The sequence below is a fragment of the Agelaius tricolor genome, unplaced genomic scaffold (assembly GCF_023055355.1).
Source record: "Agelaius tricolor isolate 1412-34295 unplaced genomic scaffold, bAgeTri1.0.p SCAF_7, whole genome shotgun sequence".
Classification (NCBI taxonomy): Eukaryota; Metazoa; Chordata; class Aves; order Passeriformes; family Icteridae; genus Agelaius; species Agelaius tricolor.
In genome coordinates this window covers 15704843-15728251 of record NW_027269267.1, presented here as the reverse complement: position 1 = coordinate 15728251, position 23409 = coordinate 15704843, and the positions used below count along the sequence as shown (strand labels likewise).

General features: G+C 36.0%; 1 protein-coding gene across 5 annotated transcripts in view; it reads right to left on the bottom strand.

The window, feature by feature from the left end:
* Positions 1-975: 975 nt before the first annotated feature.
* RPS6KA3 (ribosomal protein S6 kinase A3) overlaps positions 976-23409 on the bottom strand; it is a 74109-nt gene continuing 51675 nt past the window's right edge. For 4 of the 5 annotated variants that reach the window (XM_071430409.1, XM_071430410.1, XM_071430411.1 and 1 more), the window contains 12 exons: positions 20535-20623; positions 20212-20276; positions 20015-20117; positions 19705-19829; positions 17823-17948; positions 16293-16382; positions 11765-11923; positions 8487-8648; positions 8214-8290; positions 7032-7149; positions 6193-6333; positions 976-5057 (listed from right to left, as the gene is read on the bottom strand). In XM_071430409.1, coding sequence (XP_071286510.1) covers positions 4935-5057; positions 6193-6333; positions 7032-7149; positions 8214-8290; positions 8487-8648; positions 11765-11923; positions 16293-16382; positions 17823-17948; positions 19705-19829; positions 20015-20117; positions 20212-20276; positions 20535-20623 — 1378 coding nt within the window. In that variant the 3' untranslated portion in view covers positions 976-4934. The remainder of the gene's footprint in view (positions 5058-6192; positions 6334-7031; positions 7150-8213; positions 8291-8486; positions 8649-11764; positions 11924-16292; positions 16383-17822; positions 17949-19704; positions 19830-20014; positions 20118-20211; positions 20277-20534; positions 20624-23409) is intronic. The other variant, XM_071430412.1, reaches the window with a different exon arrangement.

Sequence of the window (23409 nt, the reverse complement as noted above, 5' to 3'; positions counted from 1 at the left end):
GAGGCCCCGAGCATCTGCTCTGCTGGGAGGTGTCGCTGCCACGGCAGGGGATTGGAATCAGATTTTCAAGCTCCACTCCAGGCCAAACTATTCTACGATTCTGTAAATCAGAGGGTATGAAGGTGAGGAAGGCTGACAGCAGGAGCTGTGGTATACTAGCCCCCCTTTCTGCCTTTGCAGGGTTTCTGGAAGTTTACAAATGATCCAGTTTACTTGTAAATAAATTTAAAAATGTTTTTAGGCAGGCAGCATAAAGCCTTGTGCGAACAAAGGGCTACAGCTATGCACACCTCTGATCCCAGGTATGAATTTCACTGAGGAAATCACAGTATCCATTGCCAAACCTCTCCATGTTACCTGAGGCCTTTCTTCTGGTACACTTAGCAAAACCTCTGGCAACATTCCTCACAAATCCTCTATCACAATTACTGTAATGTTTTGTACACTATTCAACCTTTGAAAATCTCCCATCTTTTCCAGGCTGCAAGGTTAAAAAGAATCACAGCTGTAAGCTTCCAAGTTGTATGAGCTGCTAAAACATAGGCCTGTTGTTTATGGAGTGCTTCTGCATATACTATTATGTTTCAAATGTTTACAAAGTGCATTAATTATCCAACATGCCCATATTTTCGGTGTCCAGAGCAATGCAGCATTGCAAGTGCTATTTAGCAGCCTCCCATTAAGTGGTACTTTAGAGTCGACTGGAATCTGACAGGGTCTTTAAATACAATATCCTTGCACTGTGGTCTTGTTGTATGTTAGATCAGGTCTATAAGCACCAGCTGAACAGGAGTTTTTCCTTTGTCTCCATCTTTACCTTCCTCAACATGCTGCAATGTCAGGACACCTGCTTTTTACAAACCCTTTCTGGCTGGCAAAGCACGCTCAGTGTGCTGTGAAGGTAATTCAGAGTTAGTGATGAACAATCAATGACTTTCATAACTGGTCAGAACAAATGATTACACAAAAGAACCCTTGAAGATGTTTCAAAGTTTATTCATAGTAGAAATTTCAATTTCTTTTGAAGACTACAAAACCTGCCATTAGACAGGAAAACAAGCAATGATACTTTCCAAAACTGTTCATAGTTACATCTGGAACAGTTTTAATTACACATTAATAGCATGATTGGAACATCTCTTAGATCAGACTCTGAATAAAACAATCATTTAAAGTATTCAGTACAATTAATTTTTTTAAACTAGCATTTCATTCTATGACAGCAGTGCCAAGCATCTAACAGATGCTATTGTAATGGTCTAGAACAAGGTACAATACCACTGATTTTCTGGAACAGTACCTTAGACTCAATTACATGCCATGCTGAGAAAACTAGTATAAAGTATGATTGTATAGAATCGTAGAAAAATATTTTATCTGTGATTTTGTAATTTTTTAAAAATTGTTTAAGTAGACTTCCCCCCCCCAACTAGGTTGCAAAATAATTACATCCCTCATAAGTACACCTTCCCTTTGATTAGGTCAAGAGTATCAAGATAAAGCTAATCATTTACATCATTTTCATAAGTGAAAATTTATCTATTAACCACTGCTGCTTAATAAGGGCCAGCACATTTTGAATCCTTTCCTTCCAGTAATAGAAAAGCACAGCTTTAGTTGGTAACACCACATTTACAAAAGCAAAACACACACACACACACACACAAATCCCAGACACGTAAATCTATTTTCTTATGGCCTTGTCTCTTCAGAAAAAAGCTTTAACTATTTTCTTGAAAAACTCCTTTTAAGTTTTACTCAATGTTATAGTGATTATGAACACAGAACTTTGCCATTACTGGACATAGATGGCATTTAATAGGTATTGCAACTTCACTCTTCCCTCTGTTCCCTCATGCTCTCAAGCACAGTAAATGGTAATTTCACACTAAAAAAATTAAAAACAAACCATGGTCAACACATAGAAAAATTCACTTGTATCTGCATTCTTTTTTTTATCCTCTATGACTCTCTGAGTCACTTGCTTTGCTTTGCAGACCAAGCAGCAGTCCAGCAATGCATGTACACAGTGTGTCATAAACTCACATTCTAACAGAAAAGTGCTGAGACTCAGAGAAGCATTATGTGGATTTCTTTACAGGTTATAACAACTGCAACTATAAAAACATAAAAAAAATGGAAGTCATGAACATGGATCCAAACCAGGAAGTAAGGTACATAAACCATGCCTGGCTGTAAAATACACCTCCCTGATTAGGCAGGCCCTTTATACCTTGGTTTAGAAAGTAATTTCAAAATATAGTGGATCTAGACTTCAACACATTCAGCTTAGGGTGTGCTAAATTTTCCTGTTTTGCTACAATTTAAAATGTTCATCCTCTGATATATATACATGACTTAATAGCAACATTTGTAAAGTCTAGACTAAATTAACAGCTTACTTGAGAGTGTAGATACATAAATGCAGGAGTTGACTTTGCTTCACTATTTGACTAATGAGTTTGAGGACCACAAAATAAGGCTACAATAAAACTACTGAAAGTATTTTTATATTATTTTAATATGGACATTGCCAATAGTGAGGCAGCTTAAACACTTCCTCTTTTTGGTCTGTTCTTTGCCAGGTACCTATAGACACACACTGAACAGAGTAGGAACTCCTTCCTGAAGTGAAATGTTATTACTGACACACTGGCAAATACTGCCATCCTTTTATTTCAACAGCATTTAAATAATTTGGTTGACTAGATATGACAATCTTCTAATTAACACCTTAAAAGCCACCAGAAAGTACAGTTTCCAGATTTTGAGAAGCCTGATATAAAATTGCTCACAGAGCTGAAAAATATATTTTTTGAGAGGTAAGGTTTTACTAAATTCCTCTGGAACTGCTGACACTGTCAAAAAAAAAAAAAAAAAAAGATGGCCTTTTTCTGCCTCTACTTAAAAATATTTCTTGAAGGAAGGGTAGCTGCATCTGTACAGTTAAAGGGAACTTCAATGTTAGAGCACCAAGTAAGGGAAAAATACTGTTTGCTTGGGAAGAGCTGTGTTTTCAAACTTCTGAGAGCTAGGCTAATTTAAGAATCCTTGTTTATAAAACCAATTTCTTCACAATTATATAATGGATTAAATATTTAGCAAAATTTTAAGGGCAATAAAAGTGGGATCATTTGCAGATCTAGCAAAGGAAGCTTCCCCAAGGAACTCAAAAATTCTGGCAGAAGAAACCTTCCCATCCAGAGCAAATCTGTGGTGTCATAAAGATGATTGTTCCTTTCAATAAATCACTGATGATTTCAGGGAAATAAGCCAATTAATCACCGTAAAAGAAAGTTAATTCCACTAAGCCAAGAAAATACCTTCTTATGCAAAACACAAAATTGCATTGTTCACCAACAGCCATTCACCCAGATCCGTATTTTATTAAAGCTAGAATTCCCCAAAGTCATTTCATATCTGGAAGGACTTTACACAGCCTGTAATTTTGGTGGAATGGAACACTCACTGTATTCAAACACATTCCAGTGCCCATTCTCATTTGGGAAATTTCATCTTTTCAAGACAAGCCATCAAGATGGGCCTTTAATTACTTTAGACACCAAGAGGCCAAGAATATTAAAAGTTTATACCAGTATTTAAAGTGAGTCTTCCACCCTCATTACCAACTCACCTCCATCTGTGGAAAAGTGAGAATGTTCCCTCTGAATGGCTTCATCTTACCTGTCTGGGATAACACTATTTTCATGGTAAATTAGAATGACTTTATTCTAACCAAACAGATCTTTATGTCCTGCCCCTCATTTTGCTTTTGAAGTCAATTGAAATTATCAGAAAGAAACTGACAGACCATTAGATCCATCAGTTTTGCAACTGCAATGAATGCAGTTTAAATCTACTCTTTGTAGGCTGCTGCTTATTAGTGACCAATATGTTTTGCTTTATCTTCAAATGTTGCCTTTCTTCTATAATGCCAACATTCATTCACTGAACAATTCCTTTGCAGCTTAAACAAAAGTCACATACAGATAAAATATTAACAATGGATTATAAGAATAAACCATATAGAAATGTCCTCTATCAGAAAGTATTTAGCAATAATTCCTGAGTCCAGAGATTAGATGGGAGAGACTAAAAAGGAGGGGAGGGGTAACAAAGACAGTGAGAAATGGAGAAAGTTATCTTTTCTCTGGGTTACATTACCTATAGGATATATAGTATGGTGAGAGATTCATTGTTTACATTTTATAACGTGACATGTGGCATCAAAAACACAGAAATGTAGAAAAGACATAGGCAAGGAAAACTACTTATCCATAGTATTACATTCAATAGCTGTTTAACAGTCAGGCTTCTTTTAGAGCTGTCCAACAATACTGATTAATCCAGGTGAACTGTTTAATCAGACTTACTTGTCATAATGATTAATAATATCTAAGTAAAACAAGGCATGTATACATTAAAGAAAACAGCACGGAAATGTACTGCTTGTGAACTGTTTACAAAAACATACAAAATGTTGGATGGCACAATGTATAGTGCTAATATAAACAGATTGTTTAAGCTAAGTGCTTAACATAAACTGTCCATCTCGACCTGTAACAAAGAATATTTTAGGGGACAAAAAAAATATTCCTTATAAAAATAATGCTATGTGGTGCAGAGTGCTTTATTCAGTGTATTTTTGACAGAGGTGGCATTTGTAATTCTTCTGGTTTACTCAGTCGCGAACACGGTAATTTTCACTGTCTCCACTTGTCACTCCATTTGCAGCTCCAGTAAGATCAGTAACTTGCCATCAACAGTTTAAAGCGAGAGTAGATGAAAGCAGTAGCAGCAGCAGGAGCAGCAGCATTATAGGTACCAGCTGGGACAGAGTGTGCTTGCAGGTATCTGTCAGATATGTGCTACCTGTCGCCATGATTTGTGCTATCATCTTATGCCATGGTACCAAGTGTCTGCTTGAGGTCACTTCACAGGGCTGTTGAGGTAATTTTTTTAATACCTCTCCTCTGAGCAAGAGTAGAACGGCCAACTGGCTCCAAAACTGGTGACTGATTACGATTCAAAGCAGAGTAAGTTGCTGCCATTGCACCCTGTGGGATAGAGGGGAAAAGAACAGTGAGAGTACGTTGTGACTGATGCACACACTACAGCAGTGCTAAATGCCAGAAACTCTGAACAGGTTTCAACTTTCAGTCTATTTTCATCTACAAAACAGAAACATACTACTGCATTACTCAAGTCCTAGCAGTGCTAGGAGTGAGTGGTTTTTTAGGGTAATAAACAGTTTTACATTGCTTGGAGTCAAACCCAGAAGGTATAAGCTAGGTTGCCAAATTAAGTTCTATCACTATGTTGTGTGAAAGAGCTGGGGAATGAAATCCCATTGGTAGACTGTGTCTGCTTATCACTTACATAACTATTTCAGTTTCCAACAAAATATTTAAAAATCACCCACATTATTCAACACATAAAATTAATTTTTAAAAAATTTAGAAAGTTGTGAGCTCTGGGATAGAACTCCCCCACTTCCCACTTGTGTTTTGGATGCTAGAACTTTCTAGTAGCTGACTCAGAGAGAGTGTTAATTATATTCTTCAGATCCCTTTTATGTTGCACAAGAGATTCTTGAAAGTAGGACTGAAAACAAGGTTGAATACAAAGAAGTAGAATTCAATTTCTTTTGATTTTCCTCTGCTTATTCAAAGTGAAAAAGTTCCAGGTTGTTTCAGACAGAGTGCAGAAGTGTGATACTATAGTAATTAACAATGCCCTTTTGACTTCAGCTTTTACTGTGATCACAAAGTATTCTGTTTTCCTTCAGTTACTGGCAAGTACTCTCCTCTGAAACTGTAAAGTTAACAAATGAGTTTACAGCTCCCTTATAGTCACCTCATATTTTTCACTTGAGGAAGAATTATTTAAGTTGGTTTCTAAAAGCACTTAAGCCTTCCAGTGTAAGTAAGCCCAATAGATTGGGCGCAATAGATTTCAAACTCAAGAAAATTAATTTTTTTTCCAATTTATTAGATTTATCACCTGTAAGTGGTTTCACATTAAATCCTATTACATATTCCAAGTTCATTTTACGGCTTAGTGCAACATCCACTTGTAACAACTTTTTCACAGTATTTAGAAGACACACATGCTACCCCCAACCTTAAAAACAAACCCCTTTTGTTTACACTGATTTTGGCTAAACAGCAAGCTGAAAAAATATCTACTTACCTTCACTAAATGGGGAGCATCCTGCCTGTTCAGCTGGTATTGAGGCAACTGGTCACAGTGAACTATCCAGGGGTGACTGAGAACTTGAGCTGCAGTCAGTCTTTGATGAGGGTCAACATGAAGCATTTTTGAAACAAGGTCCTGTCAACAAAGGTCAATGGAAATAACAGCAGAACTTCAACTTTAAAAGAGATTAATAGTTCAAACTATAAAAGATTCTAGAGGTATAAAAATATGTTCATCATGTCCATTTAAAACAAATGAAAAACCACCCAGCAATGCTAACAGTGTAACACAAAAGGAAGGTATCCAATTAAACATGGAAAATTTTAGCATTTTAAGCATCCATATAGAAGGGGCATAGAGGATATTGCACACTGAAGTCCAGAGTCTATTTGCTGTCAAAACCAGAATTCTCAAAAATGTAATACTTCATTGGTTTTCATTATCATGATGTAGACTACCTGTATGACTTTTGAATGTCATGCTTCCACATGAAGTTTTATCAAAGCACTCCTTACCATGGATAACTGTGTGTATGAACACTGACAGAACACACAATATTTCTATGGACAGCTGTTAACTGCTACAGTTAACTTAACCAGAACAGGTGTAAGTCACACCTGTTCTTTCCTCCTACATGCAAGTGACTGCTGAAACATGAACCGATCAAAAACAGGAAACAAAATTCTAGGCACATAAGGGATTAGATCAGTATTTTAATATAACAGTGGGTGGAACTTAGCCAATCATCTATGATACAACATATACATGATAATCAACAATGTTACATTGCAATCCATCCCTGATTCCCCAAGAGAAAAAGCAAATATACTTGCCTTAGCTGTGTCTGAAACACTGTTCCAATAACCACCACTGAGGGAGAACTTTCCACTTCCTATTCGGGCCAAAATCTCCTCTGGGGTGTCATCAGGACCATTTGCAAAAGGAGTGTAGCTATTTAACCAAACAAATTCAATGTTAGCAACTTCCATAACCTGGGTCTCAGTATTATAAATGTGACTGCAAGTTCAACATAATTATAGGCAACAAATAGTTAAACAGCTGTAAAAAGAATTTATTCTTAACATGTGAAAATACGTGGCACTGACTATAGATCTGTTCTTATTGCATGTATTTCCTCTGTATCTGGTCTGAAAAGCAGATTTTTTCCTATAGCAGTTCAAATACTGGTGGTTCCTGAATTACAGAAAGTATTCCTTAAGCTTTCATATTCTAGTGAAGTACTAAACCAATCCATTCTGTTGTAAATCTAAATATCTGAGAAAGAATAAATGCTGGTTTAATGCCAGAGGAAGAAAGGTGCACCAGTTTTCCTTGCTTGACTATACATACTCTTGCTGCTATCAGAATGCCCCCAACCAAAAAAGAGATACACTTAAAACCAAGTATGTTTGTCACTTATTTATTTTAAAATATGAAAATCCTTGATGATGTTAACTTTTACCAAAGTGGCAATCTGAATAATCTAGCATAAAAAGATAGTTGCTATTGCATCTGCTAAATAGATTTTATTTTGAACTTCTGGTACTATAGTTGAATTCCTTATAAGCTTTTATACAATTTATTTCTGTTGCATATACAAATGCCTTTCTGTTGAATTTATTATATTCTAACTGCATCACTTCAGACATTCAGTGGCTGGATTTTGCACACAAACATGCCTTAATGCATTGTAATTGTATTTGCAACATACATTTTCTTCAATATATATGCTTAATCTATCTTTTAATTTTCACATGAAACAATACATTCTTAGTGCAAAATCACCTTTAAGCAGAAATTAAAACCCTGAAATAGAGGAGACAATAGAAGCAAAGATTTTTTCACATCAGTCCCTGAAAACTTGGATTTTACTAAAGGCGAAGCGTATTCTCAACCCCAAAGATGAGATTAATCAGTGCTTTGATAGAAACATCTGCAACAGTGGGCCTACATTTATTACTGGTTTTGTTTGCATTGGTTTATTCTACAGCAAAGCAAATTATAATCACTCTTACCCAGTGAGCATGGTATAAAGTAGAACACCAAGGCTCCATATGTCACAGGCCGCATCATAACCTTGCCTCTTTAAAACCTTAGGGAGACAAATATTTTTTCTGAAAAAAATGCTTAGAAATGCTTTGATTATGCTATAAAAACGGTAACATTTCAAATTTTTACTATTTACAGATTGATTCTACTTGTTACACAAGAACAACAATAACAAAATGTATCTAGCAAAAAAATCCCAGTAAAATATATCAAGGCATATAAACTATCCTGGGTTTTACCTCTGGTGCAACAAAATTTGCAGTGTAACATGGAGTCATCAGAAGACCATTTTCTGCTCGCAGTTGTTTTGCAAAGCCAAAGTCACAAATTCGAATTGATTCTGGATTACCAGATTCATCAACATAAAGAATATTGCTAGGCTTCAGGTCTCTGTGAACAACCTAAAAAAAAAAAAACAACCAAACAAAAAAAACCCCATTAAATCATTAAATACAATAAACTAAACATATGAAAAGCTTTTTATTTTAACTGGCAATTCTGGTACTTAAAATTAAGTCTCCTACCAGTGTGCTTAGTTTCCAGAGTTCCAGCTTCCACCATCAGCTGCAGTGTTTTGATGCTCCATGGTGTCTGGAGCACATGAATTCCAGCTTGGAAACTCTTAACTATAAAACCTCCTGCACACACATCCCCGCCCCCCTAATTTATTTGTGCAGACAGTTCCAGATGTCTCTTCTAATGGTTGAATAATGTATTTCTTTTTTAACATGCATAACTACCAGGCTCTTTAAATCAAAACTTTTGGTTTCTAATATCTTTTGGAGTCGGGGTGCCCATAACTGCTGATGTGCCACCTTGCTATGTAACCACAGACTAGTTATTGCTGGAGTAACTCTGTATTCCATTCTCTTCATTCAGGTAGTCTGAATTAATCTCAGAAAAACACTTAAAGCCTGATTAAGAAGGTATTATAATAATAATAATAATAAAAAACCCCAATGAAGTATCAAAGAGGTATTCTCCAAGTACCAAAAAAGCCCGTACTGGTTCCCAAGTGTCTGCTTTTGCAGGGGCTCGAGATGTAAAATGCTTGACAATACTGGAGAAGCTGCCAACGTTCTGGCAGAATTTGAAGCTATGTTATAACAAGCCTTAACAAAACCTGGAATTGCACAAGGACAGTCTTTGAAATCAGATGACCAGCTATATTTTCTTCACAAGACTAGTAAGCCTACAGCCTCCAGAGACTTTGCTCTCTGTAAAGAACAGGGTATATACCACTGTAAGACAGCAGAGTGGATCTAAGTGTCCTCCTTTAAATATTGAAGCTGAACATGAGGGCCTTTATCTTCCTTGTTGTGCTATGTGTTTCATTAATGTTAAACACAGCTTTTCATGGTTAAATTGAAACAGAAAAGATTGTGAAATATTTCATAATCACATTAGAACAAGAAGATACCCCCAGACTTCTACAAGTACGTGATATCTAGAAATCAAAAGCTCAACATACTCATCCAAACCTAGCAGGGTTTCAGGAAAGCAGTATGAGACTAAGGGGTAAAAGTGCAGAGGGTCATGCACATTGCAAAGCCATTTAAAACATTAAGTCTATTTAGTAGAGACTTCTCCAGCATGTAAATCCCATGCAATTCTCAGATTTAACAAACCAAGCACCTAAAATTATGGAAATAAGCACTCTGTAAGCTGAAATATAAAAATTATATTAAAGAATTTGACTTGGAACAGTAGGTGTTAAGGGGAACATCCTGGCCTGAGATGTCAGTGTATGAGAGAATCAGTTCCTGATTGCCCTTGGTTTTTATCTTTTCCCCCAATAATAAGTGAAACAACCTTTACTGCTCCAAGAAGCAAATAAAAAAAAGCCCCAGTTTTAGTCTTGTTGATGTTTTGGGGGTTTTTTGAAAGAGATTCTAAAAAGGGTAGAAAGGAAGAAGTGAGCAATGGAATGGGAGCAGCACATAGCTGAGGATTTGGCAGTTTCTAGAACAGTCTGCTTGAGTTGTATGCTTTTTTTGGAAGATTGGGAAGCAAGGTCAAGTAGAAGGACAAATAAGTCTAACAGTGCAGTTCAAATTAAAACACTATTTCCCAAGCAACCAGAATGTTTATGTCAAAGAATAAGTGAAACACCTTCCAATGTTAAACTGTTTTCCCAAAGGTAAATTTCCATGAGGAAACTCTCCCTGGAACGGTTGTGGAGACTGCACACAGATGCAGAGACTGTCAAACCTGATATGACCTAATACCATATTCAAATAAGCTCCTCCAGTGTCCAAAGGAGTTTCAACAGGAAAATTCACTAAAGATATGAGAGACTCTTCCAAAAAATAATTAGACTGCTGAAGTGCCCACATATTTACATATGTGGCCAGCTTTCATGTGGAGGTGTACTTAATGTAAGACTTGAAAATTTACAAAAGCAAACATTCCAAAGTGTGTGTGGTCTAATACAAATGAAAATGCCAATATTTATGGATATCTACGGTAAAGAAAGTAAAACCCCTAAAATCCCTTACTTGATGCAAGGACTCTGGGTATCTTTTAGCCACATGTGGCAAGAATGAACCAAGTTAGGATTTGTTATTCTACTATCTGTATTTCCATACAGAGGTATCAAGGTTTGATCATAATTCCCATGGGTGCTGCTGGCCAAGGACTATAATCTGTGCACACAGGCTCAAAAACCAAACCACACACATGAGAAAGCGACTGGAGTGATGAATCACAGAATGAGATAGCAGATAACTTTGATCATAAGTTTTCTGAAATAATAGCTTCCAGCCACGGCAGTATGTACTGAATTCTTTGTTATTTAAAATAATTTGAGTACTATATGTTCCAAAAACATATTTTCTTGGGCAACAACATCATGTATTAGCAGCTTGGCTTTTTCCTTGCACCCTTATTTTCTCCTTTTTCTCCATCTCCTTTTTCTTGTTTACTTAAAAATGCAACACAACTTGTCTTTCTTGCCATGCAATTATCACACTGTCCTTCTCTATATTTGAACTACTTCCTCTGTCTCCAAATTAATTTCCCAAAGTACTAATTTTCTGTCTCCTACAAATTCCTGATCCTATGGCACAGGAGTTACAAGTCATAAACCATGTTCTTCGAAACCAAGAAGTCAAAGGAGTTACAAGTATAACAAGTGGAAAATAAATTTTCAGAGTATATCACAGGACAAGACTGAAATTGCATTAAGTCCCATGGCTATACAACAACACTGGTCCTAGCACTTCTTCCTGGACTTTCTTCTCCTCATATCCTGTTAGTAATTATCTGCATATTCCACAGATAATGGACTGACAGACTGCAAAAGAACAACAGAAACAGTTGCATCATCTCAGTTATCTGAACACGTACTGAGCTGATAAGGAAAGTTTTGATTTCAACACAAATTCCTGCTGCAATGTAATTGTTTACCAAAAGCTACTTAATTACCACACAGAAGAATGTATCAAGATACAAGTTTATGCTTCTGAAAGAGAAGCTTTCAATAGCAAAAAACATTTTGTCTGAGATGAAAACTTACCCCTTGTGTGTGGAGATATTCAACTGTTTTTGTTATTGTGAACAGAACAGCACTAGCTTCTCGTTCTGAGAAAAATTTTTGCCTAAGAATTTTATCCAGCAGTTCTCCTCCTTTCATAAGTTCTGTTACTACATATACGTATTTTCCATCATCATACACCTGCAAAAAGTACATAAAAATTTCAACTTCAAAACATTTATTCTCTGCTGTCTTCTGTGAGGCACATAGAGATAGTGCAGGTGTGTCCACGAGCTGTTTTCTTCAATTGTTTTCCCCTGATTTCATAACCCACATGTTATACCCAAATGTTGTGCATCTTCAGAAGTGAACACAAAACAGTCACAAAAAGGCAATGCTGTACCAAAATAACATAGAAATACTAGCATGAAAGTGTTTAAAGATAAAAGGATAAGTAACAGGTAGTTTCCCCCACAAAGGTTCACTACAACAAAGGAAACCAGACATGAGAAATTAAGTAGTAAAAAATGGAAACTAGTCTAATTAGGCAAAACCAGAGCTAGTTCAAGCAGCAATTATTGCACCAAATTAAAAATATAAACAGAGATCATTCCAACAGTCAGACAAAAAAAAAAAGGAAAAAAATTAATCAAAATTTATCTCAAATAGCCACTGTGAACAGTGAAAAACACCTAAAACTTATACATCACTCTGCACATGAAGACTATGCCAAAGTCTAAAAGTATTAAAATAAGCATATTTTATCCCTTACTTCTAGTCATGGAAAATGGCTCAATTTTTGCATGGATTTTATCATCCAGGGAAGCATTTGAGAATTCTTTACATTCTCACCAGAGGGCACTACAGACTGAGTGATACCAAAGCACATTTTAAGGTACTTACACTTTAGCATTTCATTTCAGTTCCACTTCCACAGAATCATGGAATGGCTTAAGTTAAAAGTGCCCTTAAAGATGATCTAGTCCCAGCCTTCCTCCATAGGCAGGAGCATGTTTCACTAGATCAGGCTGCTCAAAGCCCCATCCAACCTGGGCTGGGAGTTCCAACTTAATCCAGAAACAATTCCTGCTTCAGTGAAATCCTTTACAGACTGTTCCCTTTAATCGTTTCAACCTACTTTTATGGGGATGTCGTAATTGTTATTTTCAGTAAAATGTGTGAAATAAAAAAACCTTGTGTTTAAGTAGAAACAATTACCGAAATTATAGTAAAATACATTAAGGAATAGATATCAGCTAAGTAACAGAAAATAAGAATAAAAAACCAGGTTTTTATCCCAATTCCCTGGTCTTAAGCTACCTGGGAAAAAGTTGCTAATAAAGCTCTAAGCATCAAAATTTTTGTTCCCCTAAAGATACTAAAAGGATTTATTTTCTCAGCAAATTAAAAAAAAAAAAAAAGCTAAATAATTCTGTAGGCATTACAAGCTTATCATCTTAAGGAGATGAAGACATGATGGGTTTCTGTGTTCTCATTTAACAGGAATTTTTCCCCCATGGAATATAAATGACTGAGCACCTGAATGTGTTTGTATTAAGACTTTAAATATAACACAGTATTCAAAAGCAGAATTACCTAATTCTAGATACAAAACTGGATTTTTTTTTTTTTATAGGCATGCTTCCTCTAATCCTGGTATGACATGAGGAGATCAGCTTATTTCATTTGACATGACAGAGCATACACACCTCAGTATTGCCAAATTCAAGCAAAATTTGCATTTGATTACTATTTTATCTGCTGGTTCTGTCTGCCAGCCAAAAAACCCCACAGATAACTCACCCCAAACAAACCATTCCCCTTGCACCAATGGTATTACCAACTTAAGTTGTTTTACCATCCTCTAATGGCATTACCAACTTAAGTTGCTTTCTGAATAAATACTGCTGAAGTTTTCTTCACAGATGCACTGTATCAGGCTAAGGTCACAAATGTGACACTACTTTTTAAAATTAACTCTGAGCACAAGCCACAGGTCAGTCATTATGTTTGCTCTACAAGGTAAAGTGGAAGAAACTATAGTGAGAAACAGATGTAGGCGTATGAACAAAACATAATGCAGGGGAGAAAGAAATTAAGGTTTTTGCCAAGGGAAGTAAGATTTTACAGACATATTATGAGGTATTTTGAAATCATAAATAAGCACTTGGACAGGGAGACTGGATATCTTGTATTCGGGTTTCTAAAATGTTTCTGAAAAGATTCTTCAGGCAATGCTTTAAATAACTCAAAGCAGGACAAAAGTTCTGTTACAGAACAGTAAGTATTACATAAAAAGGGTAAAATACTTATAATGTTCTGGCACAGGAAGTTTCTAGGTAATGTTTTGTTGGAAGCTGTGTGCTTCCTCCCTTCTTACACTGTTTCCTAGGCATGCACTAAGGGCCTCTGTCAGAGACAGGATATTGGATAAGAAGGAGATCTGAATTAGCACAATATAGCTCCTTTTGTTTATATACTGTGTAACTGAAAAAGACCACTGATAACAATCAGAAGGAAAACCCCCAGAGAACTGTGCACTGCAGAAAGAATTTGGTCTCTTGAATATCCATTGTTTCAATCCAAACACCTTCAGAATTAAATTACATAAAAAGGCTGAACAAGAATGAAAACTTCCATCTTAAGCAAAATTCAAATATTACTGCATTTCTTCTTGAAATAGAAGAAAAGATAGAAATTGTTTCTTGCAGAATAATGATTTCCAAAGCAGGCATTTAAATGCTGAACTATTTTATTTTGGCACTTCAGATTAGAAACATTTCAGTTTTGATGTGGAACTAAATGAAAAAATGAGCAAATCAACAATGAGTTTTATTTTTACAATAGTACTCTAGAGTTTGGTATACAATGGTGCTCTAGAGTTTGACACCTGAAGGCAAAATACTCCTTATCTTCTCTGAAAGCTGTAATAGCACACCACTATAATGTGGGACATGCAAGCAATCTGCCCCATGGGTCTGTATTAGGACAAAAAAAACTTAATGCCAAATTCCTACAGATTTATACAATATTCTATTACATATGAATTCTATATCTCTTTACATCCTTCCATAATCTTGCTTGGGGAACTGATCTTGAAGCAGAAGTGAGTGAGAATTACAGCCTTTCTCCCTTTGTGGGCTTAAAGCTTTTTTTTTTTTTTTTGTAGTCTCCTATTTGTGTGCTGTCTCCTATTTGCTGTGCATGAAAGATGATTCCTGCTGGAAGATGACTGATGATAATAAAAGTTTAATTACAAAGTGAAATAATTCAGCATATATTGCAGCTGTTTAAGACTGCCTGGATTTCTGTTCTCAATGTAAAATATTCATCATGCTTAAGTTCAGGTTAAGTGCTCACATTCTCATGTTTGTCTTCCTGCTTAAATAACATAAGCTGTGTTATGAATTAAAGTAACACACGAGCCCAGCATTCAGCACTAAAAGAAAGCACCATGAATGCTGATGCAGGTTCTGTTCAGCACAGCTCCTTCCAGGTAGTTTTACTATCCAACCACATGAAACAGAACAGAAACTGGGACTGTAATTGTGGGATCTTGCTTACAAGAAGATAAGCTCCCTGGTGGGCTTCCCTGAATATCTACCTTATTTTCTCTGTCCAAGAAAGGGCCAAACAGTATGATATCAATAAAGTGAAGACAGATTATGGTAGATCAGCTTCATGTAGAGTTCTCTAGTGCTCATCTCCACAGTATTTATGAGCTGTTGTTCTAATGGCTTCAAAATGTCTGACAATCTCCTTTCAGCTGAGCTCAGCTTCCTGGAAATGGTTTGCTGTTTTGCCTGAGGTTTGGTTTGAGGGACCAGAATATTTCCCTGCAGTCTAAGAAAGTCATTACGCATACGTCTTTTTAATTTTTAATCCTCTTTAATGAATAACCAAGGAGACAATTTTCTTTTTCAGTTAGGTCATCAGAATATACTGTTCACTATGAAAACCCTCTACCTCCCAGCTTGTATTATTCCTTGCTTTTTATGGACAAAGTGTTTCCATGGTCAGAGCAAACAATACAAGGAAAAAATACCTAGATAGTGTTCATACAGAGGCCAGATAAAGATAAAAAACAGTGAAAACCATGAACATGGAAAGATTTTGTCTACTACTTGTAGTAATACTACTTGAGTAATACTTGCTACTGTCCATGAAAAATACTTCGGGCACTGTGCTAACAGTAAGTCCTTTGTTATATAATAAAATTGCTTTTGATTAATGTAGGGGAAATCAGATTTAAAGTTAACTAAGCAAGCAAAAAACTTCCCTGATCCTTTAAAAACACAGCCAACATTAAGTAAATTATTCTTGCTAGGATTTATGAAGGGTGAATTATTTGACTCCTTAGAATAACGCTGTACCACAATATATGCGTCTTTAAAAGAAAACACAGACATCCCAGTAAAAAAACTAGATACTACTGAATAAATTGCATTGTTTTATATTTAAATACTGAAAAACATGAACATAAATCTAAAATATGTAGCTTCTCATCTCTCAAATTAGAAGTTATTCAGAATTGTAATACACTACAGGATGTCTTTAAAACAGTACTTACATCTTTCAGGGTGATAATATTTGGATGCTGTCCATAGCGCAGCAGGATTTCAATCTCTTCTGTTGGATCTCTTTTGCTTTTGTCAATAATCTGTAAGAGCACATACAGACATAGGCATAATTCTTTTTGTGGATCTAGTTTAATGCTTTGGTACACTTATTAGCATCAACAGTTAAGCAGTATTTATTGTTGCAAAAGGCATAGATTATAACCAAAACCAAGTTTGTTAAATTGGAAAAGCAAGGCAAAGCAAAAAATGTTGGGAAAAATGTAAAAATTTCTTTTGAAAACGATTTCAGAGGATAAGTAACCTAACCTCTTTGGCTGTAATAAATAATGCAAGGCTGTTCAGTAGATAAGACTTCAGTGATCCATTATTTAATAAAATAGGAAGTTCCTAATTTAACACGAGATACTGGTTGGATGATGCTAATCAACAGATTTTCACAATGCTAATCTCAAACATTTGGTGCAGCAAAAGAAAGTAGGAGAGAAAGAGAACAAAAAAAATAGTAAAAATAAAAATTTCTCAGAGTTAATTCAAACACATTCATTACAAAAGTCCATTTGAATCTCTGGCTCTCAAGTTCACCTTGTTCAAACAAGCAAAATAACATTTACCCTACTTAAATGTATTCTTGTTCTTCTCACTTTTTTCCTCTCCTGAACTGTAGAATTTTCTATAATGTCTCTTCTATTGTTATGTTAGCCCTTTATCCTTATGCCCATACTGCTACCCATCCCCTGCTAACACATCAGACACTGGTACCTTATTCTTTTTTTCAAGATTCCTTGAGGAAAAAAATGCCGTAACAGAGGCAATAGAAAAGCAAGTGAATCTTCACAACAAATATTATAGCTGAGGGAATTATCAGCTATGCCAGGACCTTCTTGCAGTTTCAAGAAATTACTTCAAATTGAAAGGACAGAAGTCAAATCTGTTCCTGGCCAGAACCAGAATAAAATAAAGTATTTAACTACCAGATTAAAACTTGAAGGTTTAGAGGAGGCAATCTACATACTTAATAAATCTTTGTATTTTACATAATTAAGTACTAAGCTGTTTAGCAATTCAAAAAGAGAACTGCCCCATAGAATAGGATTTAAAGACTGCTCTTTTTTTCCACTTATAAAGTCTGCTAATCCATACTCTTGCTTTCATAATAACCATTTGGTCCTAGGTTATTACACAGAAAGATAAAAAACCTTATCATTGCAGTTCTGGGAAATCTACTGATTCCAAGTGAGAATTTAATGCCTTCACAGAAGTGCTACAAAGCCCTAGAGAATAACAAAAACAACAATAAATACCTTGCTGAAAACCAGGAAGCAAAAACAGAGCTGAAGTTTATTCTGGAAGTTATAGAAGACTGAAGACTGTTATGAAGAATTTATGAATTTACTTTTATAGCTGTATATAAAATACTTTTACATTAAAAAAATTAATCTTAATCTCTGTGTTTCTCTATGGCAAATAAAAGATGTCCAATGCTAAAATCTGAAAAGTGTGGTTCATAACAAAATAATTACCTTCACAGCATATTCCATGTTTGAAGCTTTATGAACACATCTCTTGCAGACAGAATAAGAGCCAACTCCAATATCTTCTTTTACTTCATATCCATCAGTAAACTGAATGCTGTTCCTGTGCAACTGCTACCAAAATAACATTATCAATTAATGAATATTCTTAATGTGTAACTGATTTTTTAAAATTAAAATAACTTTTTAAAAATTCCTATTGATTTGCTTAAAATTTTAACTGATGACTCTACTAGGTCAAAGTGGTCTAAATCCCCACTACCTTCTGTTCAAACTTAGTATAAGATAAATTATATATTACACATGCTGTAAATAATGCACACTGTATTTTAGAAACTGATGGCATTATTTTTCTGATTGCTGCTTTACTAATTTAAAGATAGAAGCTCCAATCCAAAGAAAACCAGAAGACTTCAAGATAAAATAGTGATACAACAATGGCAAAGAAGTATCACTGTTTTTATTATCTGAATAGACAGAATGGCAGCTGGAAAATTCAGACATACTGAATAGAATCAGATTGGCCGGAATTGCATGGAATGGCAGTCAAAAATCCTTTCAGAGAAATAAAAAGCTGAAAGGAGGACAAGTGCTCACTCTTGTAAGGGAAGGAAATGGTGTTCTAGTGTATGGAGTTTGTGCAAAGGATGCAAAGCATTTGCAGGAAACCATCTGGGTATCCTGCAGCACAGAAAAGAGGAAATAGGAGTGAGGAAGTTGTTGAGGGGCACAGAGGAAAGGCAGCAGAGAAACAGATCTTTACAAGAAAAGGAAACCAAACACAAAGAGCAATAATGCCATCTACAAAACTACGTGGAAATAAAGCAGAACAGAGAAGCTTTCAGAAACTTCTAGCAAGATGCCAGGATCAGAAATAATTCTGATGCATCTATCAAATCAGAAAGCTTCTTGAGAATAAAAAAGGATCTAAAGTTATATTTAAAAAAAATTATTACACAGGAAACTGTAATGTATAGAAAAGCATGTTGTGACAATTCTAGACACGAGAGTGTTAATGAAATGCAAGGGCTATTCACATTCTGTATAAATTGTGGGTTTTTAAAAATTTTCTCAGACATTTGCAAAATACCAGTGCACTGAAAAATACAAATAAACCAAATCACACAAATAAATCTAATAGTAAATCCAATCATTTATTCCTACCTTATTATTAAGAAGTTTTCAACACAATTTGGATCATGAGTTGGTTTTCATGACTCAGTAATTATTAAAAGAAGAGAGAGGAGGGAGAAATACAATTTTTACATAGTCTCCTTTTCTAGGTGACAACCTCACAATTATTAATACAGGAGACTCTACTGGAGTCATCCAAACACATCAAGGAAGCCAAAGCTGGAGTGTGCACTGTTACACTGACTTGTAAGATGCACTGATTCCAGTCACAAAAAGCAGAGATTAGCTAACTAGTGGTTTAGGAGGGACAGAATGTGTCCTGAGCCATGGATTCCAGCAGTCCAGAATATCCAGATACAATTCAAAATTGTAGTCCAGTGCCTCCTACTACTGCATTGCAGGAGTCCACTGACATTTTCATGTATGGGGGAAAAAAACAATAAATCAATGTATCTGTTATTCTACTCCCCCTTATAATTATGGCTTGACATTAAAGAGTTAATACAGTACATATGGTATAAAGTTTTCATTTAAAAGCCTGTTTGAACCTGTAGCTGCTCAGTAATTATACAGGTCCTGTACCTTCAGAGATTTTGTTTGGATGAAATAATCTGATCTTTACTTTTCTTGTCTAAAAGATGACAGTGATTTTGTCATGATACTTCATTCTGTGACGAGGAAACAATCCATCCACCAAGAGACAGCAGTGATTTTTTTTTTAATTAGATGTACTCACCTGGACAATTGAATGCACTCCAACTGTCTGCATTGCTTGGCTTTCATCATCTGATGCAATAGCTACAAAGCTAAATCCCCGAAAAAGCTGATGTGCATTAGCACTGGGTGGAATACCAGGTGAATCTGAAAAATACATCATCTACTTACAAGCAGATTCTTTAACATGTAGATATGAGATTAAGTACTGAAATTTTGGTAGCACCTTGAATTTATGAAGACAACAATTTCTAACAAATTTTGAATGAAAAAATCTGAAATTCAAATTCAATCTTTTGAATATGCGAATTCTCTCATTCATATCTCTTTACCTTTTGGAGTTTTTGCTGTAAATTCAGGGTCAAAATAAAATGTATCTTCAGGTCTGCCAGTTGCAGGTTTAAAAGGAGGATGAATTTCTCTCCGGTACAATTTCTGAAGAGAAGGGACAAATGGTAAGTGGAAAAGTTACATGATACCATAAAAGACTTAACCAAGAAATTTACTGGATTGATTTTTACATACTCACATTCCAATCTATTTTGGAAAAGAATGCATGCCTCTTAATTTCTTCTACTCCATCTGGACCTGCTCCTTTTATAAGGAAGAAAAATGTCTATGAATTATTTTCTTCTTGGTCAAAGGAATGGCTAGCGAAATTATATTTCTTATTCCTTAATTTTAGATGTATGACTAGCAAAAACAATAATACTTTGGTGATCACTTGAAGGGCAAACTACATTCTTCCTTTAAAGTCTATTTTACATAGGAAACAAAATTTTAGTCAGTTTAGTGATCACTGATGTTATGAATATTATGATCACATTTAAAATACTCTGCTAAAAACTTTACCTAATCTGTTTGCTGGGTTTCTTTTGAAGAGCATTCGCAGAAGGCTCTGTGCTTCAAGACTCAAGAACTGGGGCATTCCAAGTTTGGCCCTAGAGAATAAGAATAATTAATAGCATACAAACATATCTAGGTAAGAATTAACTCTGCATTCCCCCTGTCCTCTGCCATTCAACAAGTCCATAATAAATGAAGTAGCATCACTGAGAAATTGCCCTCAGACATCAGACACAGAGCAAAAGTGCTGTCAGTCATGTAAACATGTTTGGGTTTCAAATTTTTCTTTTTAAGTAGTATAGTATTTTCAGCAATGACTCAGGAACTTAAGTGGAGGAAAAGGTGGAAAATGTAGAGAAGAATAGCTAAAGAACAGCAGTTTATAAACTTGTACATTTTCATAATATGCTTTGATCCACTTATAGGTCCAGTTACTAGCAACTGACACCAAACAAAGCATTCTGATAGTTATCTAATAGAAGGACTAAGAAAAGTACCACACTATGACACACACCAAGATGTCCCAGGAAACAAACTAGAATACAGAAATTCAATTAAGGTAGGACAGATCTTGCAGGATGAGCTGGTAAAAAAAAAACCCAAAAAAACAAACAATAAAACCCCACTCCTCTTTTCCTTTTTGCTCCCCTCCCCAATCTATTTCAAATAATACTTTTACAATTTGCCAGCCTTGAATTTTTAGATTTAAATTTTTGTACTTTAATTTCATTTTGTTTTGTAATGGCAACATTCCTTGCCATTTAATGTTGAGCCTTCATTCTCTCACTGTTACTAGGTCTTACTTTTTCTTGTAACTATGATAATGGGAAAGAGGGATATAATTCCCTCCTTTCCATCACTAATTCAATCTGTAGCTTGTATTTCTCTGTAACTGTCCATGACACAAGCTCTGTGTTTCAATCAGAACTTGATTTGTCTTATATTCCAGGTATTAGTAGATAGTCACCTTGGTATCACTTGTCTAAATGCAAATCAGTGTTGCCACTGATTCACTATTCATTACTTTCAACCCAGAACTTAGTAAATTTTCCATTCCTTTCAGCATTAAAAAAGCTAGGGCAGGGAGGAGGAAAATCTGAAAAACACTGGCTTCTTTGGACTCTTCAATAGCACACTACAGACAGATGAAGGCCACCGATGGAGGGGAGGAATGGGCCGTGGGCCATCCAACTCTTCCTGACTGCCATGCACCGCCACCTTTCACAAAATCCTGTACCAGGCACATGACAGAGGAGAAGGAAAGGCAATTACCAGGTCCTCAGAGTTCCTATATTATGCAACTACATGAGTGACAGCAATTTTTTTCTGACATTCCTGATGGACAATGGCAAAATTTTATATGAAGGGATACCTCTTAAGTAAAGGAGAAAAATGTTTACAAATTTAACTTTGTTGCAGCAACCTATGATTTCTTCAAACTGCAGGGTTTCCCAGTTTTAGGTAAAACACACAGGAATAAACAAAAATTTCTCTTGATAACGTTGTGAGAAATAAAGAACCCTCGAAAAAATTTGTTGTAAGAAGAATGCATTTTCTGTGGATTTTTAGGAACAGAAGGTAAGAAAAGCAATATATATTGTAAATATACACTATGGAAACCAGAATTCATATGCACACCTGTCCACTTTAAAGTTTAATGGAAAATTTAAGGAAAAATATACTACGTGGAAAATAAAAAGAAAACATAGACCAGAAAAAAAGTGTGGACTTAATCAGAAAATACTTCAAAATATCTTCTGGTTTTCAGCTGCTTTTCTGTCCAAAAGAAAAACACTTCTATGCAAGATAATATTAATGAGAATATGGAACATTCAAAGAGAGTAAAATGTCTTTACATCATAGCACACTTTCTGTGCAGCTATTTGAAACCATTAACAATTGCAAAAACTAGAAGGTAAAAAAAGTTGGAAAGAAGTTGTATCTCATTAAGAGATATATTCTCAAATGAAATCTGAAAGTAATTACCGAATCACAGAAACCTATAATTGCTTAGGTTGGAAAAGACCTTTAAGACTGTCAAGTCCAACCATTAAGCCAGGACCGCCCAGTCCACCACTAAACCATACCCCTGTGTGCCACATCTTTTTAAAAAACCTCCAGGGATGGTGAATCAGCCACTTCCCTGGGCAGCCTGTTTCAATCCTTTACAACCCTTTTAATGAAGACATTTTTCCCAATATCCAGTTGTAACCTCCCACAGTGCAACTCATGATCCTCTCATCTGGTTGCTTCTTATTGTGGAGAAGAGACCGACCCCCGCCTGGCTACAGCCTCCTTTCAGGTAGTTGTAGAGCGAAAAGGTCACCCCTGCATATCCTCCAGAAAAAACAAACCCAGATCCCTCAGCTGTTCTTCACAGAATCTCTGCTCCAGACCCTTCACTGGCTCCACTGCTCTTCTCTGCACTCGCTCCAGCACCTTAGTGTCCTAACAGTGAGAAGCCCAAAACTAGACACAGGAGGAGCAGCATCACCAATGAGGTGCAGCATCACCAATGCTGAGTACAAGTGACAATCTCTACCCTGCTCTGGCTGGCCACACTATTGCTGGCACAGGCCAGGATGCCACTGGCTTCTTGGCCACCTGGCCACACTCTGGTTTATGTTCAGCAGCTGTTGACCAACACTCCCTGGTGCTTTTCTGCCAGGCAACTTTGCAGCCACTCTTCCCTAAGCCTGCATGTTCCCTTAGGCTGTTTGATCCAAGTGTAGGACCTGGCACTTGGCCCCACTGAACCTCATCCTACTGGCCTCATCCAATTGATTCAGCCTGTCCAGATCCCTCTGTAGAGCCTTCCTACCCTCCAGCAGATCCATATTCCCTCTTATCCAGGTTGGGGAAACCTGCAAACTGTCACTCA